The sequence below is a fragment of the Cylas formicarius genome, unplaced genomic scaffold (genome assembly GCF_029955315.1).
Source record: "Cylas formicarius isolate icCylForm1 unplaced genomic scaffold, icCylForm1.1 PGA_scaffold_6__28_contigs__length_40554024, whole genome shotgun sequence".
Lineage (NCBI taxonomy): Eukaryota > Metazoa > Arthropoda > Insecta > Coleoptera > Brentidae > Cylas > Cylas formicarius.
Window position 1 is genome coordinate 16,054,600 of NW_026844347.1, and position 13,019 is coordinate 16,067,618.

At 31.1% G+C, this 13,019-nt stretch overlaps 1 protein-coding gene across 3 annotated transcripts in view; it reads right to left on the minus strand.

The window, feature by feature from the left end:
- Nucleotides 1-646: 646 nt before the first annotated feature.
- The window catches only part of LOC132702844 (UDP-glycosyltransferase UGT5-like), a 31,327-nt gene continuing 18,954 nt past the window's right edge, over nt 647-13,019 (minus strand). For 2 of the 3 annotated variants that reach the window (XM_060671666.1, XM_060671668.1), the window contains exons 2-4: nt 6,435-7,247; nt 4,955-5,174; nt 647-915 (exon numbers count right to left, since the gene is read on the minus strand). In XM_060671666.1, the coding sequence (XP_060527649.1) occupies nt 648-915; nt 4,955-5,174; nt 6,435-7,167 (1,221 nt within the window). In that variant the 5' untranslated portion in view covers nt 7,168-7,247 and the 3' untranslated portion in view covers nt 647. Of the gene's footprint in view, nt 916-4,954; nt 5,175-6,434; nt 9,100-13,019 lie in introns of those variants that run through there. The other variant, XM_060671667.1, reaches the window with a different exon arrangement.

Here is a 13,019-nt window from a genome sequence, read left to right on the forward strand (position 1 = left end):
ATCTTTTTTGTTAGCAATTTTCTATGTTTGTAGAACTTTTTCAAATTAAAAAAAAAACCTTTTTGTACACATAGACTGGTTGATGTGCTCTGTGAATCTCAATTCCCGATCCATAACCAAATCTAGTAGTTTTAATAAATGTGATAGAGGTTAAGTTGCAAGCAATGCTGATGATGATGATGATGGCAGGACAGCAAAGCAAAGCAGCGGCACACTATGGTACCATAGTAAAAAACAGCCTGAACAGAAAAGCTACAAAAACGGAATACTAAAAGCAACATTTTATGATTAAGTTTATCAAAAGCTTCACTGAAGCCGAGAAGGAATAAAAAAGTTATTTTATTTTTATGTTGTACCTACAATGCAGCTCACAGTTATTGGCAATGCCGTGGAATAACTATGATGTTTTCAAAAGCCCAATTATATGATATTTTTCTAAGTGTGATTTAATTTGTTGCTCTATGATACCACAACGCAAACAGTTATAAAGTAAACTTTGTTTCATATTTACGTCTATTTCTTTGTCAAATTTAATGACAATTCTAGCTCTAAAAGCACAAGCATTTATAAGCTCATTATTTTGTTCATTTTTGAACCTTTGAGGTAAAATAAGACGATTGCCAAAATAAAGCGAAACAGTTGGGTAATTAATGCTTCTTTTCTTTTATTGTTTGAGTCGTACAATGTTTCACGATCCTATAAAATGAGTAGAAAATAGTAAAGGCGATAACAAATATTATTGCCAGAACATCCAGCATCAAATATTTGTACAACGGTAATTGAACTCCAGCAACTTGCAGATGTTGTGCCCCCTTGTGCCTTATGACGTAGTCGACCCAGTATGCGGCTAAATCCATTGGTTTAACTGGACGGTCGTGCATTAACTCCGACCTATATTTTGTATTCCGTAAGTATCTAGAATGAAATATTCACAAATAAACATAACGCAAACATGCTTTCATTCCGTAATACCACGGGTCTAGGGATATATACAATGATTTCTGTAAAATAAAATACCACACTTCCCAAGAAAGTTTTTCATTACGTTTAATCTATGTCAGCTGACAGAGACAAAAAAAATCATTGTAGTTTCTTTATGACAATCAACGTCAAGAATGTTAATAAACTTTTCCAAGATGTAATCTGCAATCACAGCCAAATAATCAAGCTAAAAATGGAATCCTTCAGCAAATTGATAATGTAGTTGAACGAGCATGAAATACAACACAACTTAGCCATACAACAATCATAGGTATTAAAAGGGCGTTACCTTCAAAATGTCTCAAAAACCAGAGGTAAAAATAAAAATTACAGATTAGTTAAAAGATATGTAGTATCCCAAGATATGTAGTATCCCAAGATATGTAGTATCCCAATATAACTTCGCTGCAAGAAAAGCCCAGCTCCAAGGTGAGACAAAATGGTTGAAAGAAAAACGCAGACATCAGTACAAGAAAATAATTTAATTTTGGTATAGGTAATACATTTTGAATTATCTCATAGATTTAATTAATTAGATCTTAGAATCCGAACTGAACTGAACTGAAAATCCAAACTAGACAATTTAAAAAAAGCCGCTAAAAAGCAGTCAAACTTTTCTAATCATCAATTTCACAAAAGATTTCCCAATTTGTCTAATACTACATTTTCTGAGAAAGAGTCCCAATTACTAGAAAAGGGTTTCATTTTAAATTTAAATTGCTCAAACCCAAATAAGGAGTTAAATTGTTTAGCTAACACGTATTAGCTAATTTTATGAAATCTTAACTTACAAGTAACAGTAAATTTCAAGGTCATCAAGTACCGTTGCACCAATGCATCGAAGGTCAACACTCGTGAAAGGTGTTAAGAATAGACTTTGACTTAAAGATTTTTTATTAGTTATTTGTGTTGTTTTTATATTATTTATTATATTCTAACGGAATCCACAAAAAAAACTTTAAAATTTTCATCATCAATGAAGTACTCTGGAAACTTTTTATGTTTAGATAGGTTACTTTCATTTAATTCACTTCATATAATTGTTCACGCCGTTTGAGATTTGTTAACAGAGGTTGTAAGAAGTTTATTGTAAAAACTTTTTTGAGCATTCTTAAGTTGTTTTTCATGGTACTTTTTTATAATTCTATATTTGGTTAAAATTTCATTACTGTTGGTATATGTAAAATATTTGTTCAAGTCTCTAAGTAACTCACTCCGTTCCCTAATTTCAACGCCACAACAGAGCCAAAAAGCTCTGTGGACCTTGTGCATGCATCTTTGATATGGACGAGTCAAACAATTCCTGATTTTTTTATAGAATAAGTCATATTTCACTTCAGCTGTACCAACACCGTCAAACAAACACTGCCAGTCCACGATAGATACTTCAACCTGAAATTTATTTATGTTACTTTCACTTTTGAAACAACGTTTGTAGAAAAAAGGAGGAAAGTTGCAAAAAGGTATAGATAGCATTTGCATAAAAATGATCAGAAAAATCGGAGGGAATAATTTCTGACTGAAAGGAAGTCAAGTCAATATTGGTAAAAATATTGTCGATTATAGACATGGACCCATTATGGATTCGAGTGTATTCGGTTACAGTTTTACTGAACCCGTAACTTGCAAATGTATTTACAATATAAAGAGTCTCGCCTGAATTTGCGTTTTCGAAGTGCACATTAAAATCACCGAAAATAAAAGCAACAGTAGAACTGGCGATCGATCCACGCAATAACTCATTCACGCAATCTACAAAAGATCTACAAAAGTATCAACGCTTCCGGAAGGAGAACGATACAAGCAAAATATTTAAAATAAATTTTCATGAAACCTAATTTCAGAAACAGTGCATTGAAATTGTTTTTCAACACTGGCCATTACCACCATTCTTGAAATAAAATTCAAACCTTTGCGAGCCTATACAGTCACACCACCCCCTTCGAAGATTTTTCGAGAAAAATTTGATGCTAATAAATAATTGTTAATATTAAGTAGGATTATCTCGTCGTAATTGTGGTTACACTTCTGCATATCTCTACACCAAGTTTCAGATACACACACTACAACCGGAAGTTCTCTAGATAGAAGAACCTCTTCAAGGTGCAGAGTTTTTTTTCTAAGGCTTCTAACATTAATATGACAAACTCTACAGTGCCCAGGCTCAGCGGACTTGCTACTATCCTTATGCTCAACACGGAATGGAGTGTTCACTGTTTTCTGCAATCGAACCATGTTCCTTGGAAAATTTTTCTGAACATCGGCGTCGCCATCTCTAGAACTTTTAAAAAACTGATATCGATTGATGTCTATTAGAGCTTGTTGTTTCATTATTATTGTAATATTCGGTTAATGTTGTCCAAGAAACCTGCTCGGTAGATACTACAGGGACTTTTCGGACAATTCAACAGGGTGCCTAGAATTGCGGTCTTTTGGGCTTGGATCAGGTAAGTATAGTCTAACTTCAACTGTTTGAGATGTTTCGTAAAGTTTTTGTGTACAGGCCCGTTAGCTGAGATAATGAAAGGCAGAGTATCATTTTTCGTATTTTGCTATTTTTTCGTTGTAGATTTTCTGTACATTGTCATCCTATATCAATGATGTATCTATCGCGCTGTGCTTTGTTGATAATAACAATGTCCGGTCTGTTGTGGGCTCGTGTATTTGCCGTTTGTATTGGTATGTCCCAATACAGGGTATCAGAGGCTGTTTCATGCTTCGAAGCAAGTATGTATGCGTAGGCTTTGTTACGCTAACAGTTTTGAGGTTTCTGCTCACTCCCTGGTCGATGACCTTAGCAACCATGTCATGTCTGTCTAGATATCGCGATCACGGGTGATGAATCATGAGCCTGGTAAAGATTGTTCTTATTTCTTGGTCTAAGTGTTGTAGTGAAGTTGCCGACCACTTTATGACTCCGAAAGTGTAAATAATAACTGGGGAAAGCCCAGGAGTTAAGCGCTTGAATTTTGTTTTTGAAATTCAATTTTGTGTTCATTACTTTTCTTATCCGAGCTTTTAATTTACTGGTAACTACTTCGCGAGTCCTGATCATGTCGATGTCATAATGTTGGGTTATTCCTAGATACTTGTAATATTATCCTGGCTGCAGATTCTAAATTTCCGTATAGTTGATTAGGGTTATCGACCTGTCGTTTTCTGGTTTTCCCCGTCACAACTGCATGCGCATTTATCCAATCCGAAATCCATTCCAATATTATTATTATTATTATTATTATTGTTATTATCATTATTACTATTATTATTATTATTATTATTATTATTATTATTATTATTATTATTATTATTATTATTATTATTCTTAAAATGTCGTTAATGAGTTTTGAATTAAAAACTCATTTTTTTAAATAAGACGAATTACAAAAGATATCGAATTGCATGGTTAATACTTAATTTAACATCATGAAAGATGCTCAAACAAATTACCATTGTTTCTAAGAATGCGATGCAGGAAACCACTGAGCATGTTTAGGTACATGTCGAAGTTATTTCACCTTAGAAAAAATTCTTTAGATTGCTAAATTAAGGCCAAATACCTAATTAACGTCTGTATTAAAACTGAAGTTAAACTGTTAAGAAAGGCATTTGTCAATAGCTAAGTTTATAGCTATAATTGGGTAGTCAAATTTTTTAATTTGATTAGCAAGTGACTTAAAAAAAGGCACATATCATTTGACCCGCCTTTTAGGTTGGTTTGCAGAAAAATTTGATATTACCACACAAAAGCAATATATTTTTCTCAATTTCACAGTGAACATACTAGATGTGCTATTCTGGGTCAATTTCCAGATGCCTGAGAAAAGGAAAAATACTTTGCTATTAGTACCTCACACTCACATATAACACCACTATAATTTCATCTGTTTTAAATAAATATGTAACTTGGTATCTATTAAGTGTCACTAAGTTATAATTCTACTTCACTCAGAATCTATTAAACTGATTCACCTACCTAGGATTATCCAATATGTCGTTAATGGCTTCCTTTAAATTTTTCTCATTTATCGTGAAAAAATCAATAAATTTTCCCACTCCGAGTGTTGCAGCCCGTTCAGCATTCATCTGTTGGTCACCAAAAATAGGAAACCCGAGTATAGGTACTCCGTGGTAAACTGCCTCCGTGGTGCTAAGTAGACCACAATGAGTGATGAATAGTTTAATATTCGGATGTGCTGAAACATGGTCAAAGTCAATAATTATATAGTGAACAGAAAATATAAATAAAACAGCATTTTTAAAAAATAAATTTCGAATTCTGTGTCAAAATTCACTTATAATTTATGTAGCAAACACTTACTGTTAATGAGCAATTTCTGTCAGTAAAGAAAGTGACTATGGGGCATCTAAATGAAACTCAGGGAATTGAAATTTTATTTCAAAAAGTTTGTTTTTTAAATGTAACACCATTTTTTTAAATCCATTTTTGAATTTTGCGAAAAATTTCAGGCATCATTCATGCAGCACACCATATACCTATTTCTTACTTTTTTTGAGCAAAAGCTAATACCAGTAATCTTATTCAATTAGTATAAGGAGCTAAAGAAGGGGCATGAACATTGTCGCAAATGATTGATTTCCATATTGGTGACAGGAAAATACCTGATAATGTCAGTTAAGTAAAGATTTCTATTGATTTTCGGATTTTTCGTTGGTAGAAGATATGATTACATGTAAGAATTTTAATTTTATCGAATAAAATTTTATGGTCGGTTTTATGATTGTGTTCTGCAACTGCTGATAAGTTTATTTGCCTTAGCCTTAAGGCTCTTTCGTGTTTCTTGTGCCTGGTTTTGACGGTATATTTCTTAAGAACTTTTGATATGGAGACAAAACAAGAAGTTTGTAATTTGCTTAGCTCCAAATATCCAGAAACACTCAATCCACAAAATCCATAGTGAGAAAACAATTTAAAAAACCTTAATAAATATGAATATTTCCATTAATTTGCCACCCTTCGTATATAATTCTAAATTTTAGATCATCTAAATTTTGTGGTTTTTCCTTAAACACAGAGGAAAAAACAAAGTGCAGTAATATCTGGAGATCTTGCATGTCATTCTATTGATTCCCTTCTAGCGGAAGTGTGCTAGCATTTTTCTTAAAATCCGATACCTGGTTTTTAAATAAATTTATTCCAGAGTTTAGCCTTTTACTCTATAAGTAGTAGCGCCCAGCGCTTGAAAATCGATGGAAGCGCTCTAAAGAATATTTCGAACTTCAAATATAAATGTTCGAAATCTGGAAATAAAAAATTTCCATATTCACTCTATATACTCTATAAAATAAAAAAGCGGAAATTCAGTTTGTGTGTTGCTTATGAAAATAAAAATTAGAAATCTCTTTTTAAGTATATTTCATTTATCTAGTAAGTTTTATGGAAATACGTTTATCTCAAAGCCCACATGAAGGTGATTTTAATTATGTGTACCTACCTAAAAGATCCTGTTGAGGAAACCATTTGGATAGCTTGATGTTTGGAGGCTGATTAGGTAACGAATCTTGATCCCATTTCCATAAAATGTTTTCTTTCCTGGATCCCAAAACCTTCAAAATTGCATCTCTCGTATCGTTAGGCATTTGAGATGGAACTACATTTGAACCCAAACTAAAATATATCGCTCCTTCTTTTGAATTATCCAAGAAGTGTTGTAAATCTTTTGGTAAAGTTTTGGGTGGAGTAACGTGATATCCTCCGATATGAACTATATTTGGAACTATAGGTACAGGTTCATGAATGCTTTCGTGCGAATTTAGGAATATTAGGGACGTATTATAGATGATTTCGCTGAGATCTGGACCATCTGGATAATATTTCTTCAATATCTTATTCTGGTTGGGATAAATCAGAAAATGGGTGTTCAATTGACAAAATATTCCAGCCAAAAAATTATAGAGCCGTTGAGAAAACCTCATTTCGCTGTTAAAATTCAAAAACAAATTCGGCACGTAAGCGGGGGGTTCCGGATTTGCAACCAAACCGTTTATCCAGAAATTTGGACCCAAGCTGCTCAAAATTATTAAGGGCGCTTTAAAGTGATGCGCGAAAATGGTCACAGCCTCATTTACAAACAATTCTACTACAACGGCATCAAAATGTTCTTGAGATTTGAGCAGATTTTGCACTTTTGGATGTGCGAAAAAATATTCCGTAATTTCTTCGCACATGCTGTTCAAAGATAATATTTGACCTAATGGTGAAGTGTCGCCAAATGCGAAAAAGTTGAAATTTCCCTTAATTCGATTCTCTGAAATGAAGAAAAATATATTATTATAACAGCAATATTGAGACAAAATGTGGAACTTATTGCGCCAAACTACTTGTCAACTTTTCACTTTAAATATCGTTTTCCTTTTCAAAGCAATGCAATTTTTTGTGAAACACAAACATATGCACATTATAAATTATTAGCGGGCACCTAGCTGGTTTAACAGCCGTATGTGCCAGAAAAGATGTTGTATAATGGGTCTTAACAACCACCAAATATTTTATCTGCAAGACAATACAATATTTTAAACTTGACAATCGTTTCTTGTGATAAAAATTCTCTCCAATCCTCGCTCGGTACATTTTGGTTAACCTTGGTTAGAGGTTTGCATAGCAAAGCTGTCTTTTGTACCAACGTTTTTAAGGAAATATGTAGATGACATTATCACATCAGTCTCTAGTGAGGGAATGAACGAGATTCTAGTGGTATCCAATAGCTATAAATCCCAAATTGCAATTCACAATAGAGAGTGAAACTGAACAAAACGTACCATTCCTAGACACGAAAGTGATCAAAGATAGCAACAATACTTTATTAGCAGATTAGTATATTAAACCCATAGTTGCTCCACACAACTAAAACTAAAATCAGCAATTTAAATAAACTGTACGACATATTAATGAACAACTCTCATCTTATCTATAGCACCCCATGTGTATTATTTTGCAATACATAAGATTTGTTAAATAAAATATCAAAAATTCTAAAAATTCAACCAAACATCGAGATTGTCCATAAACAGATAAAGTCATTAAGGAGTGCCTTCACTAAACTTAACTTAAGGATAGCGATGAACCACTGAGGAATAGCAATGTAGTTTCTAGTACATAGGACAAAAGTCAACAGTGTTAAAAGATAGAATTATGTCACACAAAATTATTTGTAGACTCGATAAAAACAACTATTGACTAGCATCATGGAGGTCAATTAGATCATAATCTTCTTTTTAACGAAACTGTTTCTGGAAATGGCGGATTTTTTTTTATAACCGTCAGACGTTCAAATTATTTAGATTGGTTATGGAACCCACAAAAGGTATTTACGTTCAATTTAATTAAAACTAGAAACTGTAGGTCATATGTAGTCGAATCGATTCAACGAGTTCACAGAATAGCAAAGAAACCTCAAACGGCTAAGCTTCTAACACATAACTTATTTAGTTATTTACTGCACTTTACGTCACAAAATGAGTTAATAATGGTGTCTAGTACCAGCCTGCTCAAATACGCTGCTCAATAAAGACTCTGGAAAAAATATTTGTACGTCTTCTCAAAAATGCTAAAATACGCAGGAAATGGTTTAACATTTCTCGCAGAAATCTCGATATTGTGAAGAATTCCAGTGTAAATCAACGTTTTATTATTATTTATTATTATATCATTCTAAAAGCCCATCCCTAAAAGCAGAATACTTTTATTTCTTTGTTTGAGTTTAAAATTGAATCAATCGGTTGTTTGTTAAATCTTAGCTGTGTTGCGTTCCAATAAATGGAAAACTACTGTCAATATAAAATAGGATTTAATCAAGGAATAATAACAATGGATAATGAGTAATGCCAGTGGTTCTGGACCTGCATTTAATAAACTCCAAAAAATACTATTATTACAGAATCAAAATTGTCTAAATCAGAAGTATGACAAACAAAAATTATTTTTACATTCAGAATTCACATTGAAAGGGTAATGAGGCACATTAGAGAATTCCATATGTTAAAACAACATTTTGTTATTAATAATAATTAAGGTTTGATTTTACCTATATACAAATATAAATGCATTTAAATCCATTATTTTGCTGTTAAGTATGTCATTAAATAAATAAAAGCGGTAGTTTTACTTGAAGCAGCTTTGTATGACATCAGAACAACTTTTCATACGACATTGCCTTTTTAGCAATTAAAGTTGGGTTCCATAATCTATGAGAACGAAAAAAAATGTCAAATAGCCCATTGTGACATCCGTTTCATTTAAAATGAATATATATACATATATATATATATATATATATATATATATATATATATATATATATATATATATATATATATATATATATATATATATATATATATATATATATATATATATATATATATATATATATCTTACTATCCTTACGGCGTCTATCTATTATGAAATTATATTCACGAGAGCGTCAGTGTGCAAGAAGCGTTTTAACATTGCCAACGCAACTGTTACACCACGAAAAGTCTAACGTGGACCGTGCGCGGCGCTACCGAAGATTATGTGTATATTTACATTGAGTACATTCTATGGACATTGTTCGCGTCTAGAGCGTCACACATCTTGGCATCAATGTTAAGGGTAAAAGATATACAAATCTGTTTTAATCATATACTTATTCGCGTATGAAGCGTCATTATTAACTTAGATTATTATTTCGGTTATTTTCGCCAGTTCTGGTGTGCGTTGAGTGTAGCAAGCGTCAAGTATAAAGTGTGTATAAAGGTGTTTTTTGGCATTTTTCTGTTCTAGTTCTAGATTGTTTCAGAACGAATAGGAGTAGCAAAATTATAATGCTTGCTCGTAATAAGATTGATAGCGATTGTTTAGACCTTTTAGAAATTCCTAAATATGAATCACAAGACACCGATAGAAACGAACAAGAGCGATTTCTAAGTAAATTGTCTGATAAGTATACAACTATTTTGTGTGTGTGTGTGAAAACGTTTATAGCTTTGTTCTTCCTATGAACTTCTTTTCTAAAGTGCCGGTTACGACGAATTTGTTATCGGCCAGCAAAAAAATGTTTTAAATTTTTTCCAGCACCGGATGGCTCGGTAAATAGTAAATTTCAAAAAATTATAGGGTGTGCTATTCAAAAATTGAAAGTTACATACTGTCGAAAAATTGAAATTTTTAAAAGTTTTTAAAAGTTATAGCGTATTCCTACTTTCAAATGGCACCCGCATATTGAAAAAAATATAGAGAATTATTCAGTTTTTGCTTTTAGCTTGCAATGCTTTGCTGCTTTTATATTTTGAAAACAACAAATTGTTATATAGAGAAACGTAGAAAAACCCCAAAACAAGAAAAGTTATTTGGTCTTTTATAAATAAAGCGGATAGCGCAAGCACACTCAAAATCACCTAAAACAAAAAGTTTGTATTAAAATTGTATACAGAATACACAAAAATAAGGTTAATTTTGGAAAAAAAAATTGTGCAAATAAAAAAATTGTCATTTATTTACCAAAAGTACACCTTTGCTTAGCTGTGTTACTCTAATCTTAGCTAGGATTTATACACCGTGCTTCAAAATATTTTTTTCTGAACATCTTGTAACTTGTAACAACTGCTGTAATAAATAAATAAAAATCTTTTTTTTGGATACATTCAGATCATAATCAATCATATATGGCAAGTGCTACTATAATTGAAATATTCGGAATTTTAAATTAATAAAAATTAAAACAATTTTAAAATATCAATAATAGACAAAATTTTTCCAGAATCTCGACTTCACTAACAAGTAGACGAATGTTTTTTTGTTCTATTTCTTAACATTTAGGCCATTTAATTGCTGTAATACTTCAAACGTGCATTCACCATCTACAAATTCAATTAAGTTTTTTTAGTTTTAATCTAATTAACCAATTTAACAATTAGCAAATTAATTTAATTAAAAACTTTTACTGCACATAACAGAACCAAAGTTTGGCTAAAATTTTAAAACCACAAAAATTTTTATTTTTTCCGTTTGAAAAGTAGCTAATTAATTCAGTTACATGCATAATAATTATTTTCTTTTGTAGATACCGAATACCGATGAAGAAGAAGCGGTAACTTCCATTCGTTCTCGACAAAGCTTAAATGATATCACTGAATCCAATCCATCACAAAATTTGGGAGAGTTTAAGCAAAATGGGGAAAGAAGGAAAGGAAACACAAAAAAAGGAGTTTTGTATATATTCTGAAAGCTAACTATTAAATTTTGCTCGACATGTATGTAGGGGCACATAGTATTGAAAATAGCGTGCAGAAAATTATCTCTTTGCCAGCTAGAGATCCTGAAAGAAAAAAATTGTTGAATTTCTTAAGAAGAAAGGGCAACTTTTTAATTAGTAGCGTGATTCAGAAGCCTGTTAGAAAAAAATATTTTTGTGGAACAGTACTAGTTTCAATAGTTAATGTGAGGTGAACTATTCAAATATAAAAAGTAATGTTTATAAATCTAAATATACCCCAAAAATCGGATGTCCGCATTCCAGAATGAAAATTTTAATTAAAATTTAAAAATGTTAAACCCGATTTACCGGATTTCACGTCATATTTCTTAACTTTTAATATGTGGCTAGGGAGGTTTTGGTTGTAAGGAACGACAACAACGGCAAGTGTAGGGTTGCTTTCGGACTCTCACAGTCAAAAAATTGCTGATAACATATCAAAAGTTTTTAAAAATATAAAGTCACAACTAGATTTACCACATGTCCAAAAATCTCTTCTATCAGTCAAAGACCAAATTACGTTTGTTCATACCCTTCCTTCAATTCCTCCACCCCTCAAACAATATATAAGCAGGTATAGAGTAAATAAAATACGAGCCAGTTTCAGTTAAACTCGGAAGAAGCCAATAGAATGTTGTAGTTTGTGGAATTTTCTTTGAAAAATTATTTATTTTTGCTAAATTTCATTTTCAACACTCTCTGGTTCTAAAACATTCAAACATTCTAAAAATTTTATACCGTTTTTCATCTTAAAATTCACTCTTTCCTTTTGACAGATAGATTAGAAAAATTCGTAAAAAACAATTGAAATGCTTCCAAATAAAAAAATGAAAATATCCTACTGACTCGAAAAACTCCGATCTTCAATGTTATGCGGAGGAATTTTTTATCTGAGCTCATACAAATACGTTACAAGTTGAACGAGAGAATATCTAAAAAATTTAGGCACTTATTGCAAGAACAAATGCGGCAACGCTGGCGACGCTTTAAAAGCGAATAAATATATGGAAAAACCAGTGACGCCCTAATGTTTATCAAGTGTATTGGCGCTATATGGCGGGCTTTAGGAAGGACATACGAAGGTGACAAAGCATGTTACCTGTCCAAGACATATATATATATATATATATATATATATATATATATATATATATATATATATATATATATATATATATATATATATATATATATATATATATATATATATATATATATATATATATATATATATATATATATATATATATATATATATATATATATATATTATATATATATATATATATATATATATATATATATATATATATATATATATATATATATATACATATATATATATATATATATATATATATATATATATATATATATATATATATATATATATATATATATATATATATAAAGTTGGGTTCCATAATATCAGAATTAAATGTCTGCCTATAGTGGGTCTCTAGATTATAATAATAAACAAAATTTGACCCACCTAATTTTAATTGACCATTTATATTCAAATATACAGAAAGAAAAAATCAAAAATCAAAGATACAAATCTATGCGGAACAATCAAGGTATATATTATTACAGCGACTCCTAATCAAATTTGCTACGATGATGATTAAAAAGCAAAAAGTATCTGACTCAAATATAGTTAGAAATGTAATTTGAAGAAAAAATATTTTTGTGTTGCACAATGCATATTACATGGTTTCAATGGAATATGATAAAGCATAATCCAAAGTTTACTAAAGCTATTCTGTGAAGGACAAATATATACCC